At 46.0% G+C, this 24,926-nt stretch overlaps 1 protein-coding gene across 1 annotated transcript in view; it reads left to right on the top strand.

Moving 5' to 3' along the window:
• Window positions 1-2,961: 2,961 nt before the first annotated feature.
• CASTOR2 (cytosolic arginine sensor for mTORC1 subunit 2) overlaps window positions 2,962-24,926 on the top strand; it is a 72,680-nt gene continuing 50,715 nt past the window's right edge. Inside the window, exon 1 of the mRNA XM_026050167.1 lies at window positions 2,962-3,174. Within this exon, the coding sequence (XP_025905952.1) occupies window positions 3,062-3,174 (113 nt within the window). The 5' untranslated portion in view covers window positions 2,962-3,061. The remainder of the gene's footprint in view (window positions 3,175-24,926) is intronic.

Raw genomic sequence — 24,926 nt, 5'->3', positions numbered from 1 at the left:
TTTGTAGTAACTGCATAAAACATAATGACTCACATGGTCACACATGATCAGAAATCCTCCCTTTTTCTTATCTACATACACTGTGGATCCTGGTGAACTGTTCGCCACTGGGCATAATTACATTCTTTTCACCTAAGCTGTTCCTATGTTTTTCATTTTTTCTCCCCTGAAACACCCATTGTTGTTAAGCATCTCAGTTAGGTTTGGAAGCTGCATGCAGAGATTGGAGTGCTAGACTGCAGTTTGCTTTGGAAGCAATTTAACACTCAGGCAAAAGACTCCCGATTACTGGAGTCACACAGATGACTGCTGGTGAAGTCACTGAACACCGTTCTTGATATAAAAGGTCAAAGCTCAGGTGACATTCCCCCAAAATACAGGTCACCTTCTTGAGCTAGTGGCTACCCTAAAGTGTTGGGTTCCTTCTGAAGACCTCACTTGTAGCCAGCAAGTGCCACAGGGCAAACAAGAGAGAGCTGCTCCCCATGCAGCCACGAGCAGATGCTGAGATGCCTGAAAACTACTCAGTTGTTCAAGTACAGTCTGTATCCTCTGGGAGAGGGAACTACCCCAGCCCCAGGGGACTGTGGTAGCCCATGCTTGTGTCATCAGTCATCTCTGACCTAGACTCTTTGCAAAACTCTTTTCCAGACAACAGTGTTCAAGAAGCATGTAGATGAGGCACTTCGGGACATGGTTTAGGAGGCATGGTGGTGATGGGTTTACAGTTGGACTTGATGATCTTGAAGGTCTTTTCCAGCCATAATGATTCTATGATTCTATGACCCATAAGTGAGAGCCGCTCCTGCGTGTGCTGTGCGGAGAAAGAGCTCTCCATCCAGGCAAGAGGTACCTTGAGATTTGTTGTGCTGCTATCTCATCTTCCTGTTCTCTTGTCCATTCTCTTCATTACTTGGTTCTTGATGCCCAGTGTATTTGGTAGCAGCCAACATTGGAAGCCATGTGGGCAGAACATGTTCATTTTTTTAATAAAATATCTTGCACAAAAGAGCGCTGCATCTAGGCCAGGACTCCATTTGAGCTGCAAAATGTGAAGGACTTGGAACAGCAGTGATTAAAAAAAAAAAAAGATATTTTAGAGTCCTATCCATAATAACAAAATATTCCACTGCTTCCTGAATGAAATGTCCCGGGTAGACCTGGCAGCAAGAGCAAGTGAGGTTTGAATATTCATCACAATGGGAGCTGAGGCACCCAACAGGTCTTGGGCTCATTGCCAGGTTGCCTGAGCTAGAAAAACCCACCTGTTCTGAGCTGGGCATATGTTTCATGTGTAGAAAATGGGGTTGGGGGTTGGTGAGGCTTTTATTTTTTCCCTAAAGCTTCCTCTGGTCAAGGACACGAAGGTTCGTGCAGGCCTAAGGTCTGCACTGGGGCCTGCAGCTCAGAGAGGCCTTGGGGATGTGGAAAACTCAAGCGGTTGATCAGACCCAGGAAAGAACTTGTAGTTTTGGAGAGCACCAGATGTAAACTTACAAAACGAAGAAGGGTTCTTTTAATGCTTTGTGGGTTTGGGGAATTTTTTGCTCTTTTGCTTGATTCTTCTTTTTTTTTTTTTAGTAAATCCAGATGACTTCACTGAGGGCCTCTTTTCTCCTTCTCCGTAAGCAGAGCAAAAGCCTCCGATGATTCACATGCTTCAAAAGGTCCCTCTTATTTTACCTTTGGGCCCGCTCTGCCATCTCTCACTGTTGTGCGTAGGCCTTTTCGGTGGTAATTAGACTGGTAATAGCGCAGTCCCCGGTGGCTTTCCGGGAGTCTCTGGCCTCGCTGGGCTAAGAAAGCTCTGCTTGGAGGCAGAATATTTTTCCTTGAAGTGAGAAAGGGAACATTTGATAACTCCACATGCATTCCTGCTCGTGATGGAAAATCTTGACAAAGAGGGAGGTTTTGCAGCCTTTCCTAGAAGCAATTCGGACTGTGCTGCTCCGGTTTCCTTGGCAAGCTCAGAGCAACCTCGATGGAGCCTGTTTCATCTCTGGCCATTTCCTTTGGCCTGCAAGGAGCAGAGATAACAGAGACCCACGGGGACAGGGGCAGGTGCTGGCACTTTTCGTAGCTGAGCACAGACACACTCAATGCTTTGAAGAGCAAGACCTCCAGCTAGCGCTGGGATCAGATTAAACCCCTCTCCAGCTTTCCAAATCACAGCACCATCATCCGAGCTCTGGCGCAAGGCAGACGTGCAGCCTTCCTGTGGGAACAAACCCCAGTGAAATGGGCTGCAAAATCTAGTTTAGCTGAATATCTCCAGAGCAGAACTCGATATTCCCACCAGCCCAAAATCTGAGGTTCACCACCACTGATGCTGCCCTGTCCACATGGGGAAGGAGAGCAGCTGGATAGGTGCTTGGCCACCCGCACTGGGACATGGGTCTGTACCTTAGTTTACCTCATTACTACTTTTATGCAAAAATCGCAAAATGCTTTAAAAAAAAAAAAAAATTTTGCCTTTTTTTTTTTTTCTCCTTTTGGCTATGCATAGGAATAGTCCCAGGGCCCATATCAACCAAACACAGGGAAATAAACAGGGCAAGGTACAGATATTTAATTCCTTAGTAGCTACCAAAACCTTCACAGTCGCAGTCTTGGGGATTTCCTAACCCTCTGGCACCAGGGTCTAAGTACAAGGTGCAATTAAACGGAGAGAAAAGTAAGTAAGTAAGTAAGTAAGTAAGTAAGTAAGTAAGTAAATAAATAAATAAATAAATAAATAAATAAAGAGGCGGTGACTTGAGGGGGTGGGGGAGTGAGGCGCCGCGGACTACAAGTCCCGTGATGCCCCGCGGCGCCGCGCATGCGCGCGAGGTCGCGCTGAGTGGCAAGTTGTTTGTTCCCGGGTAGCCCAGCTGCTCGGCGCTCGGCCCCGCGCCCCCGGCCCGGCCCGGGCCTCCCCGCTCCGCCGCGGCAGCACCGGCGGGAGGACACGGCGTGGGGGACAGGCAGCGTCCTCCCTACCCCCCCCACACCCCCCTCGCTATTGAAGAGCCCCAAAATAGGCGCCGCGGGTAGATGAACTACAAATGAGAAAGAGGAAACGATGGAGCTGCACATCCTAGAGCACCGGCTGCGCGTGGCCAGCATCGCCAAGGAGAGTATCCAGCTCTTCACCTACGGCCTCATCAAGCTCGCCTTCCTCTCCTCCAAAACGAGGTGCGGGCCCGCGGGGCGCCCCCTGGCGAGGGGGCGGCGGCGCCCCCCTTGGGATGGGACGGGGTGCTGGGGGCGCCCCCCTGGCCAGGGCGCTGGGGTTGACCCTCCCATGAAGTGGCAGGATGCTGCGCCCCACACCCCCTTCCTATGGGGCAGGGTGCTGGGGTGGGGGGCACCCTCTTTGCAGGGTGGGGCGGGTGGCCTCGTTGCTTTAGGAGGGCGCCGGGTGCTGTTGGAGTCGGGGGGCTCTGTTTGCAATGGGGAAAGGTGCTGGGGACCCCCCCCATCCCCCTTGCCGTTGCTCAGAGTGTGGGGCTGAGGGACACCCCCCTTGCAAGGGGGCAGGGCTCTGGCGGGTGCGCGAGGCACCCTCATTGCTGCTTGCCAGCTGTATTTGGGGGGGTGCAGGATGGGGAGAGAGCAGTCACCCCCTCCCTCGTTCCCTCCCTCCTTTCTTCCTTTCCACCCCCCCTTTCCTACAGCGCTCCCTATTTGCAGTGCTCTGGATCCTCCCCCTGCTCCCTAAGCTCCTGCCTCCCTACCCCGGGGTGCAGGGAACAGGTGGGGGGAGCCAAAGGGGCTGCGGGAAGAGCCCTGGACAACAAAGACACCAGCGAGAGCAGCAGCAGGAGGAGGAGGAAGAGGGTTTGTCCTCCCCCCCCAGTTGTTGTTCTTGCTTGCAGCACTTATTAAAAGAGTGAATGGTCCAAATGCCTCTTTGTGCTAGAAGGTGCTTTTTCCAGCACTGCAAGGGGAGGAAACGCAGGTATTGTGCTCAGTGTTCCCCAAAATCCTGGTGCTGATGGGTTGTGGTGGCTTTCCGTCAAAAAAAAAAAAAGTGTATTCCACTGTATATGTAGTGGAAGGTGCTGTGAAGAATATATTTGCTTAGGGGCAAAAAATAAATAGGCTCAGGCAGGTTTATTGGATGCCTGGACTCTGCCTAGGCCTTTCGGATTAAAACAACTTGCATTGCAAATATGTTGTGGATGCCTCGGGTCGCCTTGTTGACTTTGTGGGTCTCCTCTGGAAGAGGAATGGGAATGTAAATACTAGAAGTCCAACTCTTCTTGTTTTTCTAGCCCGATAATTAGTCTTGTGCCCTTCTCCCCGGATAGCATTGTGGTGCAAAGATGGGGGCTGTTTTTCCTTCGAGCATCAGGAAAACAAGGAGCAGCCCCAGAATTTGCTTTTCACTCTATGGAGGGTTTGATCCCAGCCGGCACTCGGAGCCGCTCCGGCCGCGCGTGGATGAATGGAGCTGTTTGTGCTGTAATTTGATTACAGCCCCTTATCTCACCGCTCAACTTGGTGCGTTGAAATTTCACTCCGATTTGGGGCTCGTCCCACTTGGCCCGCGCGCGCTGCCTGCAGGGTAGTGCATCTCGGCACCTTGTTTACCGCTGGCCCTGCCTGCTCAACAGGCTGTTAGCAGCTCCTAAATCTAAAAAGTCTATTTTTTAAAAGATGTATTCTTTCCTTTAGTTAAAAGTGGCCCCTGGTTTGGGGCAGGGTGGTGCTAAGCAGAATGTTTTATTTCTCGGTGTTTAAAATGTCAGTATTAATGTCAGCATTTAAGTATTGATATCTGCAGTTTCTGATGCATAGAGAAGTTTTTTTTTTTTTTTTAGATGCATTTTGTTTTTATTGTTTTTTTTTCTTTGATCTGAGTTCAGGACTGATGCAGTTGTGTTTCTCCTTTCCCTGGCATGTCCTACATGAAGGCTGGGCGATGTTGATGGTCCTGCGTGTTCCTTGTGTTCCTAGGACATCCTGCCCATAGCGGAAGCAGCACTGGCTGCTCCAGCACTGCCGCCAGCCCCTGTACCACCTCTGAAGCTTCTTGGCCCCTCTCCTTTTGTCCAAGGGACAAAAATTCAGCTTGTGGAATGCTCTTGTGCCTAGTATGAGAAACTCGTCTGTCTCTTCTTTCTGCTTGTGGTGGTGTCTCTGAAGTAGGTTTGGGGATGGCGAGGTGAGAAGGGAAACCTTGATTGGGAGTTTGGGGCCAGTTGGTTGTACCCAAGTGTTGCTGTTATGTGTTTTGTTTGTTTATTTGTTTTCCATACCATGAGGCAAACAAGGTTCCTGCCCCATGGACCTTCTGCTCTGGAGGGCACCATGTGGACAAGCAGGCTGGCGGTCTCTGAGAGAAGTAGCTGGATTTATGAATGTGCTTTTTCTTCTCCCTAGTCCCCTAGGAAGCAAAGGTGCCCAGCACATGGTGTATAAGGGCATGCCTCTCTCCACCCACCCCATCTAAGAAGGACCAAGTAGGAGGTGCTGGGGAAGAGTGGCCTTCAGCCCTACTCATTTTCACTGCTGAGATAACAATAATTCCAGTTGCTTTTACTCACAATGTTTTTTATTCCCAGTGAGACCCCAAGCAGTTTTTACCTGTGCTGCAAGATTGCTGGTAAGAGGTAATAATTTGTGGGACAGATGCGCTCCAGCGTGGTGGCAGGGACATCATTTGTTGTCCTAATGTTAGCAAGGCAAGAAACTCTGCAGTTCTGCATAGGCTGTTCCTTCGGAGAAGCAATCTGGGAGGAATTTGAATCTCTCTCATATTCACATACACTGGGGAAAAAGACTGGAACAATTTTGAAAACTTGTACATTTTTCTTAATCCTCTTGGGAAGGGAAAATAACAAATCTCCTTTTTAGTTGGCCTTTTGCCACTTACAGTCTGCCCTGGTTCATGGCATGAGTCTTTTAATTTAGCTTCTGTTACAATAGCAGCCTTTTTTTTTTTTTCTTTGAACAAAGAACAGCAATTTTGGAACTACTCTGATGGCCAGAAGCAAGAAAGCAGTTAATGAGGTGAAGAGGTGAGACCAGCAGTGAATAAAATGGTGGGCTGAGCAACACTGAAAGAAAAACACTACTAATGACAACTTTAACGTTATATGTGAGTCGTTTTATGCAAAGTTGCATTAAGGCAGGTATCCCCATATCAAATAAGTGTGAAGCTCCAGAGTGGCCACACTGAGTGGTGATGCTCTGCATGGGTAAATAAGTGCAGACCTACTGATTTGAGCTGTGCTCCCAAGTAATTTGGGGTCGGGTGCTGCAGATTGGCACGTCTCATCATCGTGTCGTTGTGCTCAGCATTAGCCTAGGATTTCTCCACTTGTGTTGGCTTGTCAGGTCATTGCTGACAAGGACTTTGCTTGCTTCGAAGGTGCTCTGTGTACTTGCGTGTGTGGGAATAATGACTGCCGCTGGGTTTTAGCATCGCGTCCTTTTCCTTTTGTATGTGCATAATGTCTGGATCCCTCTTGCTTGATCTAAGCATCTCCTTTCTGCTGCCTCAGTCAGCCTTAAATGACCTCTTGCTCTTGGGTGACGAAACACAAATGACCAGTTTGAGGATTTGGTGGACACACTAATGTGCTGCCGTGCTCCTGCCTTGGATTTTTCTTCTTCCTGCTTTAATTATGTCTCCCTTTAGCACCTGGAATTAAAGCTGACTGCAGGCGAACGTCATGTCTTGGCTAAGGCTTCCAGTGAGCTCCCAGTGTGTGCTAGCAAGGGCACAATGAACATGACCTTGTCTTCTGAGCATGTGTAAAAACATGTACAGCTGAGGTGAGGTCCTGAGATGAAGTGAGATCAGGCTCTGCCAAGCCCTGTGCCTATATAACGTGCTAATCCTTTGCTTGCCGATCGCTGGCTAACGCTGCAGAGGACGGTTGAACATATGGAGTCAATGAGTTAACGCATAGCCTTGGCTTTCCTGAATCCAGTGCAGAACATAAAAATTTGGAGGAGACGAGGAGATAATCTAGCTGAGGGAGCAAGGCACCATTTAAACGCTAATGACTTGGTCCAAGAGCTGTCCCTGCTCGTCTGTGTCAGCATATCATGCAGTGGAGAGGTGCTGAGAAACCTTCCTTCCTCTCCAAACGTGAGGAGGAGCAAACAAGGATAAGCCAAGCTGGATTTTCTGTGGTCTCTAAGCAAAGGGCGAAGCCAGGTCTGTTCGTCCTGCTAACTCTGCCATGGTATTTTTGGTAATCTGTCCCTTTTGCTTGGTAATAAATGACACCTCTGCTTATGAACAGCGTGTTGTTGCTATTAATATAAGTGTTTCTCATTCCCTGCTTGCTTGTTTACTGTCTCCGAGTCCTACAACTGGAGAGGCTGCGATAAAAAATCTATTTTGGATTTTTGGAGCACAGTAGGACAAACGAGTGCATAAAATGTATCCATGCATCGTTTGAGGACATTCAGGAGATCAGGGAAGTAGATGAAGAATATAAGCTCTCAAATTGTGAATATGAATGCCGTCTATGTGATTGTGAATATGAATTCCATCTATGCTTAGGACTGTTGGGTGCTCAAACTGCTGCTGCAGTTGCAAGGACCTTCTCCCATATATTCATACCTGAAGCCTTGGGAAGAGCAGGTTTCTTTCCGGATGGTCTCCTGTTTATCCTTAAGTGCTTAGACACTAAATGAGATTCAAGGGGTGGAACAAAAGCACTGGATTCCCGTGGCTTAATGCCAGAAAGCAATGTGTTGCTGGAGAAATGTTGGTGTAGAAGTTAGTCGTTGTTTCGGGACTGTTTGTTTTTTAAGATTTTTTTTTTTCCTCTCTGAACTTGGATGTTGGCCTTCTAAATAAATAAATATCTGACTGTAGTTTGAAGTGTGGTAGGTGTTATTCCTTATTTACCAGGGTAAACTGTTTCTATTATTGGAAGGGCTGTTGCATGGACGTAACGAATCATTTGGGCATGAAGGATGAAATCAGTGGTGTCAAGGCAGTGCTGGTGCCTACTGATGTTGAGCTGAGAAATAAAAATACAGAAAAAATATCTTTTGCTGTACAACTCATTAAAACACTCTTTAGCTGTGCACGTTTATTGTGATGTTTCAGATGAGAGTTGATGTTTAAATGAAAAATGTGGCCTTTGTAAGTTTGTAGACAAGCTCTTCTGCAAGCCTGGGTGCTCCTGCATCCTGGGAGGAGAGGGAGAGCACTGCAGGGCTGCAGGAACAGCCCGACTATTGGGTGTTTGTCATCAGAAGGCAACAGTCGAGTTATTCCTCAACACAATGGTCTGAATCCACAGGCTGTTCCTTCCACTGAGTTATAACTTAAATTAGGCTCTTTTTGATGACTGGAACTATTTGACAATGCCCTGTTTGTGCTCTATAAGTATGTAAATCTTTCTGCTTAATTCAGCTCTTTCTTGTGTTCGTTGAGCATGCTAACTTATTTGTGTATTACACAACTCCTTAATCATTCTGCACATTTAATATATTTGGGCAGGGGATGCGTTTTTTGGGGGGTTTTTTTGTTGTTTTTTTGAGGGAACAGTGCAGATTTGTTCTTTGTTTGTTGGCATTGGGAGCTTCCTCCAGCCCTGATGTGCTGAGAGCTGAAGGCCAGTGAAGGAGGAACATCTCTAGAGGAAGGTGAGGAAGCGGCAGAGCCAAGCCTGCAATTCACAGTTATTGTTTCCAAGTGGAAAGATCTGCCCTCTCTTTGATCCCTGAGCTCAGCTTGATATTGTGCAACTAACTCAGATATAGTTATTAAGAGAGAAAACCATTAGCAGACAGAATCTTTTGTTGTGGCACAAAAGAAGTTTTGTGTGTGTGTGTGACTGTACCTCGGCTTATTTCATATTTTCTGTGCAAAGCTTTACTGTGCTGACTATGATAACAGAGACTACCAATTTCACTTCTGTGGTCTGATGTATAACAAATATTTAGTACTAATTGATAAAGATTTATTTTTACCTCCAAAAAAAAAAGGCATTGAATGTTTAAACTTCCTTACCAACCAGAATAGACTTCCTTACTTCGATCTGTTAGATAAACTGGAGTTTGAAATAGAAAGTCTTTCTCTGAACTGTACCCCATTTGAGAGGGCTCTCGGGAGCAGTGCTGAGATATCAAATCTGTGTTTTAGCACAGAGTGAACTGGTGGGTTTAGTGATGGCAACCATGGGTTAACTTTTGGGAGGCTTTTGAGATGCTCCATTCAGGTTTCCCCAGTGGAATGGAAGAGCTGGCGTAAAGGGTCCCTGCTACCTACTGGCTGGCCACCGTGAGGACATACAAACTTTTATTACTACTAGCCTGTCCTTGACCCAAATTCTTCCAGTACGGGTTTTTTATGAAGTCGGAGCCCAACCATTATGTCAATATGAACATGTGTTTGATCAAGATGTGATGATGAAGAAAATGAAGAAAACGTTCTCTTTCGTTATTGGCAAAGTTGTGGTGTCCTAGCTGCAGAGGATACTAGAGATGTCTTAAAATATTGTGAACCAGGACACTTAGAGTAAAAGGCAACCATTAAGTCTTACATAAAGTATTCAAATAGATGAATTAACAAAAGATGCTGGGGGGAATTTCTGAAGACAGGAAGGGAAACCTTGCAAGTTTTGACAGTGGTTGAGCAGTTAAGATGTAGGTGTGAGATGTCTTCCCTATCTTTTTGTTCCAGCTTTCCAGAAATATCCTGTGATGGAGAATCTGGGTTTAGTGATGACTGCACAGTTATTCTAGTTCTGTGGTTTAAAGATTAGCATTCACCCCTCAGTTATGCCACAGCTGTACAGGGCGAGTTGAAGTTGACAATTTGGAGACCTTGCCTGAAATGTCCCCTGTTCTTGTTTCACATCTGTAGTTTTTGTTTCTCCTCCTGAAGAAAGATTGACTCTCCTCTATTGATAACATTTAAAGCACTCGCAAATAAATGTACTCTTGGCAGAAGGAAAAAAGGTTATCCTTAATAAGGAGAAGGATATACTCGGTATGCACCTAAGCAGCTTATACATTAGCATAGACTTACTCAGCCTTTATGCTTCTTTAGAAGATGATGATGACGGATGACTTATTTATTACATGATTAATCTTTTAGCTGTGATCTTTTTCAGGCTGCTTTTGGGTGGAAATTGGAGTATGATTATAACATGGAAAACAAGTATTTTCATTTACTATGTTTTTTGTTCCTTTTTTTTTTAGCTAAGAAACAGTGTTACATGTGCTGAATACTCAGAAAAAATATCTCAACCTATTTTGAATTTACAACCGACCAATTTACTATGGTTGTATTTAATGAACTAAACCGATGGTGACTTCAGCCTATATTTGTCAAGACACTAGAGTTACTAATCTCAGCCTCCCACATTGCCACCTTGTTTGCAAACTGGAAGGAAAAAAAAGTTTACTGGCTTCCCCCCCGCCCGTTTCTAATTTATTTCTCAACCTGGAATGAACTAGTGATCACCTTGAACTAAACTGAGTAATTGGAAATGAAACATTTCATTTCTTTGCAGAAGATACTCTTGCTGTCAAAATCTGACTTGCTGTGTAAGAAGGTCCATTCCAGTTGCTCTGTCACTGATTTCTGCTCGATCGACTTGTTTTCTTCGGAGTTTCAGCAGCAAATGTGTTTCTGTATTAATTTTTACTTATGTTATCATCTGTGCACCAAGGTTGACATTGCTCCAGAAATTACTTTGGATAGCTTGAAATCAGATCTCTGAAGGTAAAATGTGCTTTACTTTTTTTCTTGCCTAAGCTCCTTGAGTGCAGAATGGGAATGTTAGAATTATTCCTCATCTCAGCAATACAGGAATAAACAACGGGACAGTTTTTGCTATACTCGGATGATGTTTTGTGTTACGTGTTCTTAGCCATTTAGCATTTTTTCTAAGTTCTGAAGAGCATAAATATGCCGGGGTTGCCTGCTTCTGCCTACCTTGCAAGGTGTGAAGCTGTGTCCTGATGGCATCTCCTTTTCTGAGAACAGTTGCCGTCTGGTGCCCCTGGCACATGCTGGAAACGTGTTTTGCCAAACTTATCTTTTAGGGACTGTGGGGACGCAAATTGAGATGGATGGTTGGTTTTAAGTGGTCTTTTCTTAGGCAAAACTCAGCAGCGTCGATTGTCTGTAAAGATTCCTCTTGAAAGGAATAGATCCTTCTGGCATGTGAAATGGATTTGGTCTGCAGTGTTGGCAGTCCATGTCAGGGTAGTCACAAAGGTATACAACAGCTGTATTCCTAGAGAGCAGAGTATTATCTTCAATGCAGAGGGGTTGTGTGCTTTGCTTCATATTTTCGCCCTTTTTTTTCCTTCTCCAGAGTCTCTGGCATCCAGATCTCATAGTGCTTTGCAATTTGCTAGCAACCATTCTCTTAGATGAGAAAAAGAGTGCAAGCATGTTAACAAGAATTCATTTTTACCAATGCTGCCTTTATGGTCCCTTTGGAGAGGGGATCAGGGGGAAAAAAAACAGGCAAAGCCCAAGGCTGGCCGAGGAAATGAGGATGGATGTCCCACAACAACGTGGCAGGTGGTAGTCCCATTTGATCCTTGGTGGGTGGTGCTTGTCCTGTGTACCTCGTCATCTTCCCAAAACAGGAAATCTTCCCAGAGTATTTGAATTTGGAAAAACTCTCCAGAGCTCGTCTAATCCAACCCTAGTTTTAGACCGAGTCCGCTCAAGCAGATTGGTAAGACTTTGTCCAGTCAAATCTTGTACTTGATGCCATGCACTTGGCTTTGTCCTTGTGTGTCAACCCCTTGTTGGTTTTGCTAGCATAGTTTTGTTCTGTTTGGTGCCGCTTTCCATGCAGCGTTACAACTTGTGATTTAATATCTCACGTAAACACGACAGAGGTTTGTATTTTTGTTTTTTGTTTTGTTTGGGGTTTTTTTGGAAAGGAAGAGAGATTAACAGCATCTTTTGGAGAGAGGTAATGTCTGTATGGAGGAAAAAGCCCATCTCCTCTCATGATTTATTGGTCCTTGTTTCCACATGAGCGTTTCGCATGATCCTTGCTGTTGGCAGCAGTAAATCATAGAAAACCTTCAGGACTTTAGAACTGCCTCGAGTCTGCTCTGACCTCAACTGGAAGCCACAAAATTCTGTCATTGGATGAGAATAGGGCTAGTGTGGACAGGTGCTCCCGCAGGACAAAATTCCCCCCCGTGAGGGGTTAGCTGGATGTGCCAGCCTAGTGAAGCCACCTCTACCCCAGCCGCCTACGTAGGAACTGTTTTTGTGTCAGTGCCGTATTTGGGGAAAGCTCTTGAACACAATTTGGTCCCCGCGTTACATGTCTGTTTGCCTAGAACGTTGTGTTGAGTTTGCGTTGGGTGCCAAATCCCTGAGCGACGCCCTGTCGAGAGCCAGAAATACTTCTCCTGGGCACAGGGGTGTGAAATCAACCTTGAATGACTAAATCAAGGGGGCCTGGTATGTCCTGGACCCCTCTGGAAGGCTTTGTTCCTCTGCATGGTGCTTGAATTGTACTCTTGGGCAATAATTTAAATATGAAATGCTCCTGAAACAATGCGGTTATCTATTAGTTTTTAATGATCTTGCACAGCACTGGGTTTTGAATGTGTCTCCCATTGTAAAGGTGATAATGACATAATTATCGGCGGGGGGAGGAAGGCAGGGAAAAAAGATGTCAAGAATAATAAATACTGTATGTGCATATGCATAAAGGGCTTTGTGTGAATTTGTCCTTTTGAGAGGTACATGAGCATATGCTTAAAATTCATTTTTCTTCTATGTTTACAGTATTTTGGGAGGTTTAAATCAGCCCATCCTTGGCTGTTTATGCATGTTTGATAGCCTCTCATGGCACATTGCTGCTCTTCTGTGTCCTTCCAAGCTCCCGCTGGCTGCAGCCATGCATTTTCCTTAGGGATTTTTAGGTGCCTGTGGAGTTTAAAACGATTAACGGACTCTGGTCTTGAGTCACAGTTCCCACTTCTGGTGGTGTTGAGGTTGCTGACAATTTGTTGAGTGCCTTCTAGGTTTGGGGGAAGTCCTTTGGGGAAGGCAAACCATTCAGGTGATCGGTTTGTGGCACCACTCCAGGGCCAGGAACAATGGCACTGCTGCGGGGTGGTTAATTTTGATGTTGGAGTAGAAATGCTTGTTTGTTCTTTCACCTTTCTTTGCTGCCCAGGGATGTGCTCAGATGATGAGGCCTCCTTGTAGGGAGGGAACTAACCCATTGGTGAAGAAATGGGCTGTGAGGATGGGGATGGTCGTTGTCTTGTTCCAGCCTGTAGGGCAGGCGCATCTTGTCTGTGCTGTTAGTATTGTGTTGTGAGGGTTCCCCTTGCTCATTTTGTGTTTTTCTTTTTAATTCCATCCCTAAAAGGATTTTTTTATCTTTGGCTTTAATTTTGTATTGGAAAAAAGCAATGACAGGAATAGAATAGCGCTTGGATTCAGAATAGAGCGGTGCTTGTCTCCGCCTTTTTTAATGTGTTGCTGATTACACATTCCTCGCAGGATCAGCACCGGGAAAGGACAAAGAAGGAATTTTATGGCACTACTTAGGCTAGTCTTACATAAAGTTTAAAATGAATCTAAACCAGCCTATAAAGCACTTGCAAATGTTCCCAGCATCAGATTTTCTCCCCACTTAGTGTTCGTTCTCCATCACCTCTAAGGGAAGGTACACAGTAGTATTTTCAGAATCACCCAAGTCCCATTTAAAGGAACCTGCATCATCTGCTGGAATAGCCCCTTCTCAGTATGGGTGTCCAGTCTGGGCTTGTGTTGGCCACTTTAAATCCTCCACATCTGTCTTTTTCTTCCCTCCCTCCTCTTCTCTTCCTGACTTTGCTGCCTTCGTTGGCAGACACGTGCTCTACTCGCTTTGCTCGGAGACAAATGTCCATAGGGTTGAGAGAAACCCCCTTGGGCTTCCAGGAATAACAAGAACCTTTCTGATTGTCAAAGAAAGCATCTAGGAAGGCACTTGTGCGTCTGTATGTATTTTTCATACATACAGAACAAAGTGGCATCCAGGCAGGTTTCATGCCCTGCTTTTGAAGAAACTGCTGTCCACGTGCCATTACTGGAAGCAGAAGCCGAAATCAATTCTCTTCAAGCATTCACAAGCACCTCATATGACGAAAGGCTGAGTGAGCTGGGCCTGTTCAGCTTGGAGAACTGAAGACTGAGAGGAGATCTTATCAGTATGTATAAATACCTGAGAGGAGAATGTAAAGAGAATGGTGCCAGATTCTTCTTGGTGGTGGCCAGTGTCAGGACAAGGAATGGTGGGTATAAATTAGAACACAGGGAGTTCCATCTCTGTATGAGGAAGAACTTCTTCACTGTGAGGGTGACAGAGCCCTGGAATAGGTTTTCCAGGGGGGTTATGGAATCTCCTTCTCTGAAGATCTTCAAAACTCACCTGGTTGCAACCCTGTGTCACGTGCTCTAGGTGTCCCTGCTTGAGCAGGGAGTTGGACTAGATGATCTGTACAGGTCCCTTCCAACCTCAGCCTTTTGTGATTCTGTGTGATTTGAAGGCAGTGATTTCTGCTCATCTGTGCTCTCCAGGCTCCTGCCAGTCACTAGCAAACCTAACCTCATTATGGCCCTTTGCAACGGGGATTTGAACAAAACCCAGAGCCTCCCGTGTCAGAGTGTTCGCTTTGGTTCACTTCTCCTGCGTGGCGACTGGAAAGACGATTTTATCTCCGAGTCAGTGACAGCTGGAACTAAAATAGGAGGGAACCTTCTGCTGGGAGATTTATTGCCTCACGCCTCCACGTCATCTGCGAAGTGTTATCATCTTCCGGCGTGCTTTGGGGAGGTGTGGATTGACTCTGATATGTCTGAATTGCAGGAGAAAACATTTGGCCGTGCTTTTCTTGTTAATTAATGGCTCACTCTTCTGATTCCAAAGGACATGGGTCTTTGTTTCTAGCGTTGAAAAGAACAGGTCTGGTCTCTGCGAAGAAACACAAAATATGATAAAGTTACTGCAAAATAGTGCTCCGTACAGAGACCTAGCTTTGCGTGCACTTCAAATAAGCTGTTTCTGGCAACAGCAAGAGAAAGAAAAGTGCGGAGTGGGCATGTCTTGTCCCCAGGATCAAGATTTGTAATAAGAAAATACTGATAATTACAAGTGCAGCTTTTTCTTTTCTACGGGAATATTTCCCACTTCTCTGGGAGTTTGCTGCCTACTTTCCAAACAACTAAATATTGTTCAGGTAGCTTTCGGAGGCAGGTGGGGGGAGACTGAGTGGCTCCACTTGCTTTGCAGCCAACAAATGGCCTTAGGCCCCCAGTCTGAGGGGTTAGCAGGTAACTGCATTGCATGCAGCGGAAAAGCATTCCCGAGAATAAAAAATAAAACCATTGGTTTGAATTGGAGAGCCGAAACCTGATGTGAAATAATGCCAATATGAACTTTGAAACATAACTGCTGCGTTGACAAGGCCCCTTTCAGTTTGCTTTGAGGTATGGCTGACTTTATAGATGGTTTGAGAACATGCCTGGTGCTGAGCACGAGGGTGCTGATGCTCCAGATGAAGGTGGCCAACGCTGGGCTCTTCAACCTCTTCCCCTCTTATCACTGCCCTCGAAAATGAGGTTGCCTGCTGAATGGTAGTTGCTGACAAAATAAACTCTGGGATGGCTCTGTGCTGCAGTTTCAGAGCCCAGCTCCTTCACTGGCTTCTTGATGGAAAAGTAGTGAAAAGAAATGTTTTTGTTCCTTGGACTTGAAAATGACAGTTAAGAGCTTAGGAGAACTTGTGTGAATTGAGAATTTAGGTTGAATTTTGGTTTAAAGCAGAAAGCAGTAACTGTCTTGTCATTAATGTAATGAATAGGATGGATTTTGTCCCTATTGGTTGAAAAATTTGAGGGTGACTTTCTTGCTCCAACATTTTTGCAAATAGGTAAAGAGTTCCCGCAGCTCTAGGATAAAGCTTGACATATCAACTGAAATTCCATGGCCCTTGCTCTTTCCAACCTCAGACGAATCTGAAGTTTATTTTACAAAAATCCAGTGAATTTTGACTCATCTTAAGATGTGCTGGCAGTGATTGGCCTGGAAACCTTGGTACACTATTGGATTTCTGTTGTGGAGAAACAGAAGTGTGTCTGGTGTTTTACTGTTTATTGATCTGAGTACAGAATGATTCCTGTGATGCTGTGTGACCTGGTTCTCATGGAAAAATATATGCCTTCCCTAAGGAGAGCTTGGCCTGGCACTATAGCGTCCCCAGAAACCTGTCAAGCCTTGGCCTCCCTCCTTCCTTCAGTGGAGGCCAGTGAGCAGTTTCAGTTATGAATCTGCACTCTAGATGGACTGTGTCCCTAAGATTTGAAGCAACAGGTTCGTAAAGCCATTTTTCTTACGGTTACCTGTGGATTTTGTGTAATCAGACGGCACCTCCTGAAATGATGTTATCTGCAGAGCAGCATTCCAGTTCTGCAGAGGACAAGCTAGGAGAACTCTTCCTGTGTTTCCATATGCAACCCCTTCCTTTGGTGCCATATAGAAAACTAATTCTTTGTTCTCTCTCTCTCGCTCTCAACTAGGCGGTGTCATGAAATCAGACTTCTCTGTGGTTTAGGGATTGCATTTATTTTTTTTATTTTCAGCAAAAGATTCGAGCCTCTCCGTTGACGGTTTGTCTTCAGTTCGCCGCCTTTTGCGGTCACCTGCAAGTACCGTGCCAACAACCCAGCGGTCTGTCGGGCAAGACGAGCAGTGAGTGACATACACTGTAAACCATACCATAAACACTACACCTGCTCCCTCCAGCCTTGTAAAGTCTTATGTCGCTGTGTGCAGGAGGCCCTTGTGTATATTTTTGGGAGGCCCCTGTATATTTTTTTCTCTGTTGGGCGTGCTCCTCTTGAATTCTTTCTCTTTTACGCTTTGGATCTTGGAAGGATTTGGTTTCTCCCCAAAATTGCTAGTTTAAAGAAATGCCACTTGGGCCCAGCTCTGTTCCTGGAGCAGTGGGTCTGGGCTGGAGCTGCTGGCTGCAGAGAGGATTCATGTGTGATCCTTGAGTGCAGGTTGGGAGATGTTGGGTACAGACAGCAGGATGGCGGTGGGATCAATGCTGGAGCTTGGCCAGAAGTTGCAGGCTCAATATGGGAATTGCTAGATCAGTTTTCTCTTGTCAACTGTAACTACCAAGTTTTTCATTTATTTTTGTTTTTTTTTTCTCTCTTGCTAGAAATCCCCTCTACCATTGATCTTTTCTGTGTGTTCTTTCCTCTCTCTTAAGTCTGTGCAAGTGGAATTCCCGCAGAATTCCCAGCGGGACAACTACCCCTGCTTGTGGCAGCGCGTGACTCGCGAGCAGGAGCCGAGCACGGCTGTTCCCTCGCTTCCAGCGCCACTCCTTGCACAGAGCTAATGCCCGATTCCCGAGCTGCGCATCACCAGACAGCGCGGCCCATCGCAAAAGCCAAGTGAGGTGGCTGAGCACAGTGGTCCCAGCACCTGTCTGGAAAGCACGGATCGGGAACACAGCCTCCCCACTCCGCTTGTAGCTCCATAACCAGCTCTTTGCAAACCATTCAGGTTCACCTAATCCTACGTGTGTAAAGGCCCTCGGTGCTTCCAGTTTTTCACTGGGGATATAGGCCCAGCTTCCTAAATGCTGCCTTTCTTTCCTCCTTCCACTCCCTCTGTGCAAATGAGGGCTTCCAGTGATTAGGGATACACTTATGCCCTGTGGGGACATAAGGCATGGCACTGGTTTGCAGCCAGGTTCTGCTCAGAAGCTTTTCCAAAACAAGAACCAGAGGAAAAGTCCAGGAATTCCTTCAGAGCTGAACTTGGTGGATTAAAGGTGATGAAACCTGTAGTCCTGTTCTAAAACCTTATGATAGAGGCTTATGATATACGACTTTTTCGGCAAGTTATAGAAAGCCAGTATTAAAAATAATAGTAACTTTGCAGTAGTGACTTGCAAACTTTGTAGGCAGGGAGTTTATACAACCCCATCGTGCCTGTGGCTTCTTTTCCGTGTAGGATTCTGGAGTTTAAAAATGCAAGATAAATGGCTTGAAACATTTTTCACTTAAATCAGCTATACATAGGCAGTCAGTCTTCCAAAAACAGTGAGGGTGTTTTTAAAATCTTCAGAATAAAAAAAAAAAAATAGCAATTATTTTTATTTATGTTTCAGATTGAGCCTCTGTAGCTACACATGCATCATGTGTACTTTATCTCTCTCCTGTTCAGACACCTAAGATGTATATATACCCTTGAGGTTGTTGTGATTTATTTTTATAGTGTGAGAATTTAAGAAGAACATGTATCACAAGATCAGAGAGAGCAGAACAGAAGTGGCAATGCTAGCATATTCCAAGTGGAATCCCAAGTACAGTCATCTGCCCTTGAAAAATGAAAGTTGGAAAATGCAAGAGAAGAAAAATACTTTTTTTGAGCATGTTTTATGTCTTAGCTGTATGTTTATTTACAGAACAGACTCAGATCTGACTCTGATTGAGGGCCCGCTTGGAGCCTGTGTAGGACTTCTATGCCTCTTGGCCCAAGTTTGGAGAAGGGCCGGTCCATATGGATGTTCCCAGTTCAGGTTTGACCCCACACTGTTAAGACAAGTGACACTGACTTCCCAAATTTAGCGTCAGTTATGCAGGAGGCAACATTTAAACAGAGGTGTGTGTGTAGGGATTTGGGTGGGAAACTGTCGTGGCAATTGCGTCCTGATGGCCACAAAAATGGGCAGCCTGAAACAGGAAGGCTGGTGTTAAAAGATGAGTTCCGCTTAAAAAATACTTCACTTATGTCCCTGTTTAGCTCCCAGATTTCTCGATTTGTCTGCAGACAAGCCTGGACCTGTTTGTTCCTCTGTGTTCAGGCTTGCATAACCACCTTCTAGATAGAGATTTGGGAAAAAGGTAGTAGCTTTCTTAACCGGGTTGTGAGGAATGGCAGGACAGCTTGGTGTGGGAGGCTGGGAAGGGCCAGTTCATGCCTGAGCTTCAGTGCCCCTGCAATTCACCTCCTCCCTGGCCTTATGGAGATCACTCGTGTGCAGATGACTTTTTTTGCCTTTGGAGAAGAAAGTTCTCCCTTGCCTCCAGCTGCCCTCCACACCTGAAAAAGACCTTCACATTCCATAAGAAAACTGATAGATTGAAGAGGCCAAGCTATCTCCATGAAATACTGGGGCAGGGAACGAATGTGGGCTGCGGCTGTGTCAGTAGAGGCTGAGCATTCTTGGGGCTCTACCTTGTGGTCAAGGGTTGCTTAACAAGCCCACCATGGTGCAGGGAGAGGGCAGGGCAGCTCGCGGTGCGAAGGGCCGGCAGGATAGTTGCTTGAGGAGGACATCTTGTTCTGCACTTGTTTTCCATGCAACCAGTGTTTGTTTTAAAGTCAAGGTCAAGCCTTCTGGCAGCTTCTGCATCATGTCCCGCCATGGTTGCTGAAGGTGGAGCTGGAGCCCACCTTGAAGGTAGAACAACCATCCCAGTCCTCCTTCATGGTTCCTGAAGCTCGAGTCCCTGACACCATTCGAGTGTGGGTCTCTCCTTGTAAAGAAACGTGATCTAATTCTTGTGCCGGAATGGCTCCCTGCACAAATCCACATTCCGTGGGCAAGATGTAAATGGCTTTTGTGTTTTTAATATGTTCTTTGGGAGCATATAACCCAAATCTCACGTCTCTAATATCCTGTCCTGCACAAGCTTGCTGTTGGCCTGTCTTGCTGAGGTGGCTTTGGGGCAATGGCAGAGCCCCAAAATGTCTTTTTATGTATATATTAAACCCTTAATTGCGTTTTTAATCAGAATAATTTCCTTGCCTCAAAGATGGGCTGCTGGATACGTACCCTGCTCGCAGCTGAAGCTCACACGGTGAAGGGCTGCCCTGTGACTCCTGCAGCTCAGCTGTTTGCCAAATGGTTCCAGAGGAGAAGCAGCTTTCTGTTTTGATGCACGTCTTGCTGGCGTCCAAGGGAGCTTCTTCCTGGACACTTGCACTTCTGTATGTTTTGGTGTGCGCCCCTCAAGTGTACAAAGGAGCCTCACTGACCCACACGAGGAGGGAGATGGGCCCGGACCCATAAGCACATGGATCACTGAGACCTGTCTTAGCATGTGGTTTGGAAAGACCGTTTCCCAGGAAGTCGCATTGAATATGCTGGGAATATGTTTGGAATACTGGATGACCTCTAGAGGTGCCTTCCAACCTCAACCATTCTGTGATTCGGTGAATATTCTTCTCCAAAGCTGGTGGGGCTATTGTGTGTTACCTCACGTGAAGGTTGTGTTTGGAGATGTGGCAGGTAAACCTGGCCGCCTCTTCTCTCCAAAATGCTCCTCATCAAGGCTTTTCCTGTCTGCCATTGGAAGTGCTTCTAAGGTCCTTGGTGGCCTCATGTCAACGTGAGCCCTTCCTCGGGGACATCTTGCTGGGCAGATGTGGGATCCATCAGCTTGTCTGCCAAAACTGGAGAACCAGGAGAAAATCTCTCGCTACTCAGTAGATTTAATCAATTAATTAGCAGGGGATGAAGTGCACCAGCCAATCTGTTGCACCAGATGGAGGCTTCAATGTTAATTCACATTCTCCAAATAACTGGACGTAGATAGGCATGGCACTGCATCCCGATCCTGCTTTTGCTGCACTTGGTGGTGGAAATTCTGTTGGTTTTAGTTAATCCAGTGCATAGGTCTTCAGGAAGAATGTGTTTTGGCATGCAGCAGGGACATTAAAAATGGAACAACTAAAAGCTATCTGGAGCAATGGCCTCTACCTTCCTAGCAGGCATATGTTAGCATGGAACCTGAAGTTTTGCTGTTAGCTCCCGAGAGCATTACTGCTACCGGAGTGCCAAGGAAGGAGTAATTTGTTTTGTGCTTTTTTGGCCCTTACAATTACTTTTCAAGTATTTAAGTAAGGAAGCCTGAACTAGTACATAGTGCTCAAAAAGTGAAACTGAGCATTGCTTTCTATTTGAAGGCACCAGGAATGAGACTGCAAAGAAAAATGGGGGAAAAAAAAAAAAACCACCAAGCAATCAAGTATATTAAATTTTGGTGGCAGCTTATTTGACCACTTTATTTATTGTAATGAAGGGGGCTAGCTGCAGGTTTCCTCCCATAATTTTCTTCCATCTTTTCTTTAATTTTTCCGGTCTAGCTTTACATAGGCAAATCTGGTGCACCCAGCAGATTGATTTCTTCTGAACTGTCACTTGCCAAAGCAGAGAAATTGCTGGCGACCCGTAGTTCTATTTTGTTTGAAAGCTGCATCCTGTTCCTGCTCGCAGGAGGGGAAATATGGCCCATGGAAATCGTGGACTTGACTTGAGAGGAGCTTGGTGTCCTACCAAGAGTTGATCCGGGCTTTAGGGTGGATTCCCAGGAATGGCTGTGGGTTTACTCTGCTTTGTTCTTGCAGGTGGCTATTAAAGGTGTTGTTTGTAAAGCTGGAGAAAAGACAGACCTGGGAGGAGGGAAGAAACCTGAATTTTTCCAGTTTTGCTTCTTCACAGCAATTGAAAATGGTGATGATGCATCTCACAGGGATTGACCTCTAAAAATGCGTTTCTGCACATTCTCTGTGCTGACCTTTACCTGTGCCCCAGATGCTTCGTGATTATTTGCAAGATACACCGTGCAATTACAAAGCTGATTCAGATTACTTTTCTTCTTGCTCCATTAGCACGCTTTAAAAATAAAACAGTTTAGTGTGCACACAGCAGTCCTACCAACTTCAGTTCTGTTCCTAGTGTTTAACCAACACATTGAATTACTTTTACCTTTGTGATACTATTAGGCTTATTTTTAATTAAGCGAAGCCTTTTAACGTGCTCTAATTTGTTTTTCAGCAAATGCAGCTACTGCTTGATAGCGAGGCCAGCCCTGGGAACACGACGTTCTCCGTCTTGCCTCATAGCTCATGGTCGGCCTTGGGTAAATGCTTCTGGAGAAGCTTGGAAGGAGGGAAGTTCGGCAGCTTAGTTCCTACCTAGCGTGTGCAGAGCCTTCTATACCTGTATGTGATACAGGGAAGAGACACTGTGCACACGTTTAAATGCTCCAGTTTGGGTTGTGTTGGAGAAGCAGCTTTTCCCCTTCGTGAGCAGCGCAGAACTGCTCTACTGGAGCAAGCCATTAGTTCATTTGTGTTCCCTTATGTCCTCGCAAACTAATTTTAAGATTATATCCAGGCCTGAGTATGTATTTCCCTGGGAAAAACATGCAGTAAATAATGAAGTATTTCTTCGGCAAAGCAGTTCTGTGCACAAATGTCACACTGAGAAATAAGACTTGGCCCTTCCTCTCTGATCGCTTTGTGAAAAGCACGTGACCTCGTAGGGAGAATGGGGGAAACTGGGAGTTTTCGTAGCAGATCCTGTCATTAGGAGGAGTTAAGTGGGTGTCTACCAGTGGTCTTGGCCTGAGTGTGGAGTTATTTAATCCAGAGAAGGTGTGACGGTGCTGGAAAAAGAGGCTGCTATCCGATGGCAGTAAGAACAAGGCTGACATATGTACATACCGTGGGGGGATCCTGTGCTTTTGCTGCAGACCAGGTGAGACTTGCAAAAGCTAAACTTGTCTTCATTTTTCTGTTCTACAGTTGTGTAGAACTGGAGCATGTCCTTGACTATTGCCTAGTCTGCAAGCAACTTTTCAGTGCAGGAGGAAAGGGGATTTAGGATGTGTCTGAGAATAACAACTTGCCAAGTTGGTTTGTTCCCATTTTAGGTGCAAGTGGGAAGTTTACCCTTATTTCCTTATTCAGGCATCTCTGAATAGGACCTTTCTCCCACTATGCTGGCTGAAGACATTTGAGTTGAATATACAACCAGGTGGCAGGTTATGGAGGGGAGGGTGAAAGGGGGATGAGAAGTGTTGACCCTGTAGAATTCATGTTTATAGCTACCCAGTGCCAGCCTGATCAATAAAATCCCTGTTAGGTTTCCAAGAGTATCAGGAAACCCAGCGCAGTGTTGGGAGAAGGAAGGACAGTCGGCTGCTTTTTATAGATTGGACTGCAAGAAAACTTAAGTTACTCTGCAGTCGTATTTATTGCCATAGCAGAGGGAGTGTTAAGTACAAGCAGACAGATGCATTGCAAGTGATATCTGGAGGTCGCTGCTGGCATGGGGACTGATGGATGAGTGACACCTGTGTCATTTTAAGAAATGATGACTTCCCTTTGCAATGAGCTCTGTCTTTCTGCTTGAGCCATCTATGGCAGCAACCACTTGCTCAGTGTAGAAGGCTGCAAAAGAGCGCGGTGCTGCCTGACCTTCTGTAATGCAAGACTCAGGGGCTCGTCAGAAGAGTCGCTGGGCTGTGTCCCTAGGAGCACAGGACACTTTATGGTGTCTGTGTCAACATGTATTAGATTATAACTCCTGGAGCCACACTAATAACTGCAGGTTGAGCCCTAGTCACCATGCTGTGGCAACACAGCTTAAATGTATAACGATGTGTCTGTGGAGGGGAGACTATAACTGCACGTATATTCACTTAACAGGTGGGACAAACTGCTCTCCTTGTGCATCTCCTCTATGGCTCAGCTGGGGTTTATTGTCATAACTAAGTAATTTCGTAATAGCAAGTAGCCATTTTCACCTATTATAGCTTTTGAATACTTGTTTGGAGGTGGGAAGACAGCCCTGGGCTTGCTGTGGCTGTGTCTTCCTTGCTTTTCCACTCTGCATGGTAGGGCCACATAATTACCAGGAGCACCAGTATCCCCACGCTGGGGACGGTGGCCGTGGTGGTGCTGTCCACCAGCTGCTTTCCTCCCCCTGACCTGGCAGAAAGCAAAGAGCTGCTGGTTGCTCTCAGATGGGAACCTTATGTCCTGCCCCCACTTTTTCCTTCACTTCCACCTCTAAAATAGCAAAATTAACAGCAATGAATCTGTGAACCTCAGGGCTGGCTGCATGGTTCACTTTGTGTCTCTGTTGCTCTTCCCTGTCCACGGAGTGGGATAGCTGTCGTTCCTTCCTGTGCCTTTCTGTCTCGCCTGTCTATACATACAGACTGCAGTCACGTCTGGGTGTGTGGGCCACATAAGGCACCTCTCCCAACCTTCTGCATGTCCTTCAGCCTGCGGGACATGGCCAATAAGGCAAGAACAGCATGTGTGGGAGTGCCTGGTCCTCACATTGCTGCTACTGTCACCCGGTCCCTTAGGTTGGTTTGTGTATTTTCCCCCCCTTGTCAATTAGGTTGAGATTTACTACTTGGAAGTTGTAGCTTGGGAGGAGGCCCAGCTCCTGACAGGCGTCACAGGCATCACACACAAGTTGGTCCCAGTCACAACCCAGTAGCATCTGGTGGGTATCTGGCTGATGTTCACTGGTGTTTCTGAGGATTTCTGGACCTGCTGGTTCCACGGCAGTTTTTCTGTCGCATTCTCAGTCCGGATGACCATCTGGCATCTGTCAAGAAAGTGTTGTTGATTTGGAGGCCTGCATCCTCCATCCCTTTGGGCCTAGCTCCCAGGGTGATGCAGGTACTGGAAGGGCTCAGGGTTAAGTGACCAAAAAGTCTATTAAACCATAGTTAAACCATAAACCTGATTTAAACCAGTTAAACCCTAAAATGCAGAACTGAATTATGATTTGCCACTTACCTGATTCTGCAGTGAGGTGTGTTTCATCTTTTAAAACGCATCCATGATCTCATGATTCTATTTTAGGGCTCAACTGTCTCAATTCAGAAGCTTCTAAGTTTGCTTGGTGGCTGTTCCCACATCCAGTTCCCAGTACTGGGAGTGCAGAAGCCTAGCAGAACTGCACTCCAAACAGATAGATATGGAAAAGAAGAGCATGGGATGCCCAAGCTGAGCAAGGGAGCACTGGCAAGGTGTACAGTAAACGTGGTCTGATGATTTCACCCATGTTTCCACGTGTGAGATGGAAGTGATGAAGTTAAGGACAGCTTACATCTGTTTGATGCAGGGAGATGCAATGACCTGTTCATAAAG

Source organism: Nothoprocta perdicaria, unplaced genomic scaffold (genome assembly GCF_003342845.1).
Source record: "Nothoprocta perdicaria isolate Ctin4 unplaced genomic scaffold, notPer1 scaffold_66, whole genome shotgun sequence".
NCBI classification, from domain to species: domain Eukaryota; kingdom Metazoa; phylum Chordata; class Aves; order Tinamiformes; family Tinamidae; genus Nothoprocta; species Nothoprocta perdicaria.
This window is presented reverse-complemented; position numbering and strand designations above follow the sequence as displayed.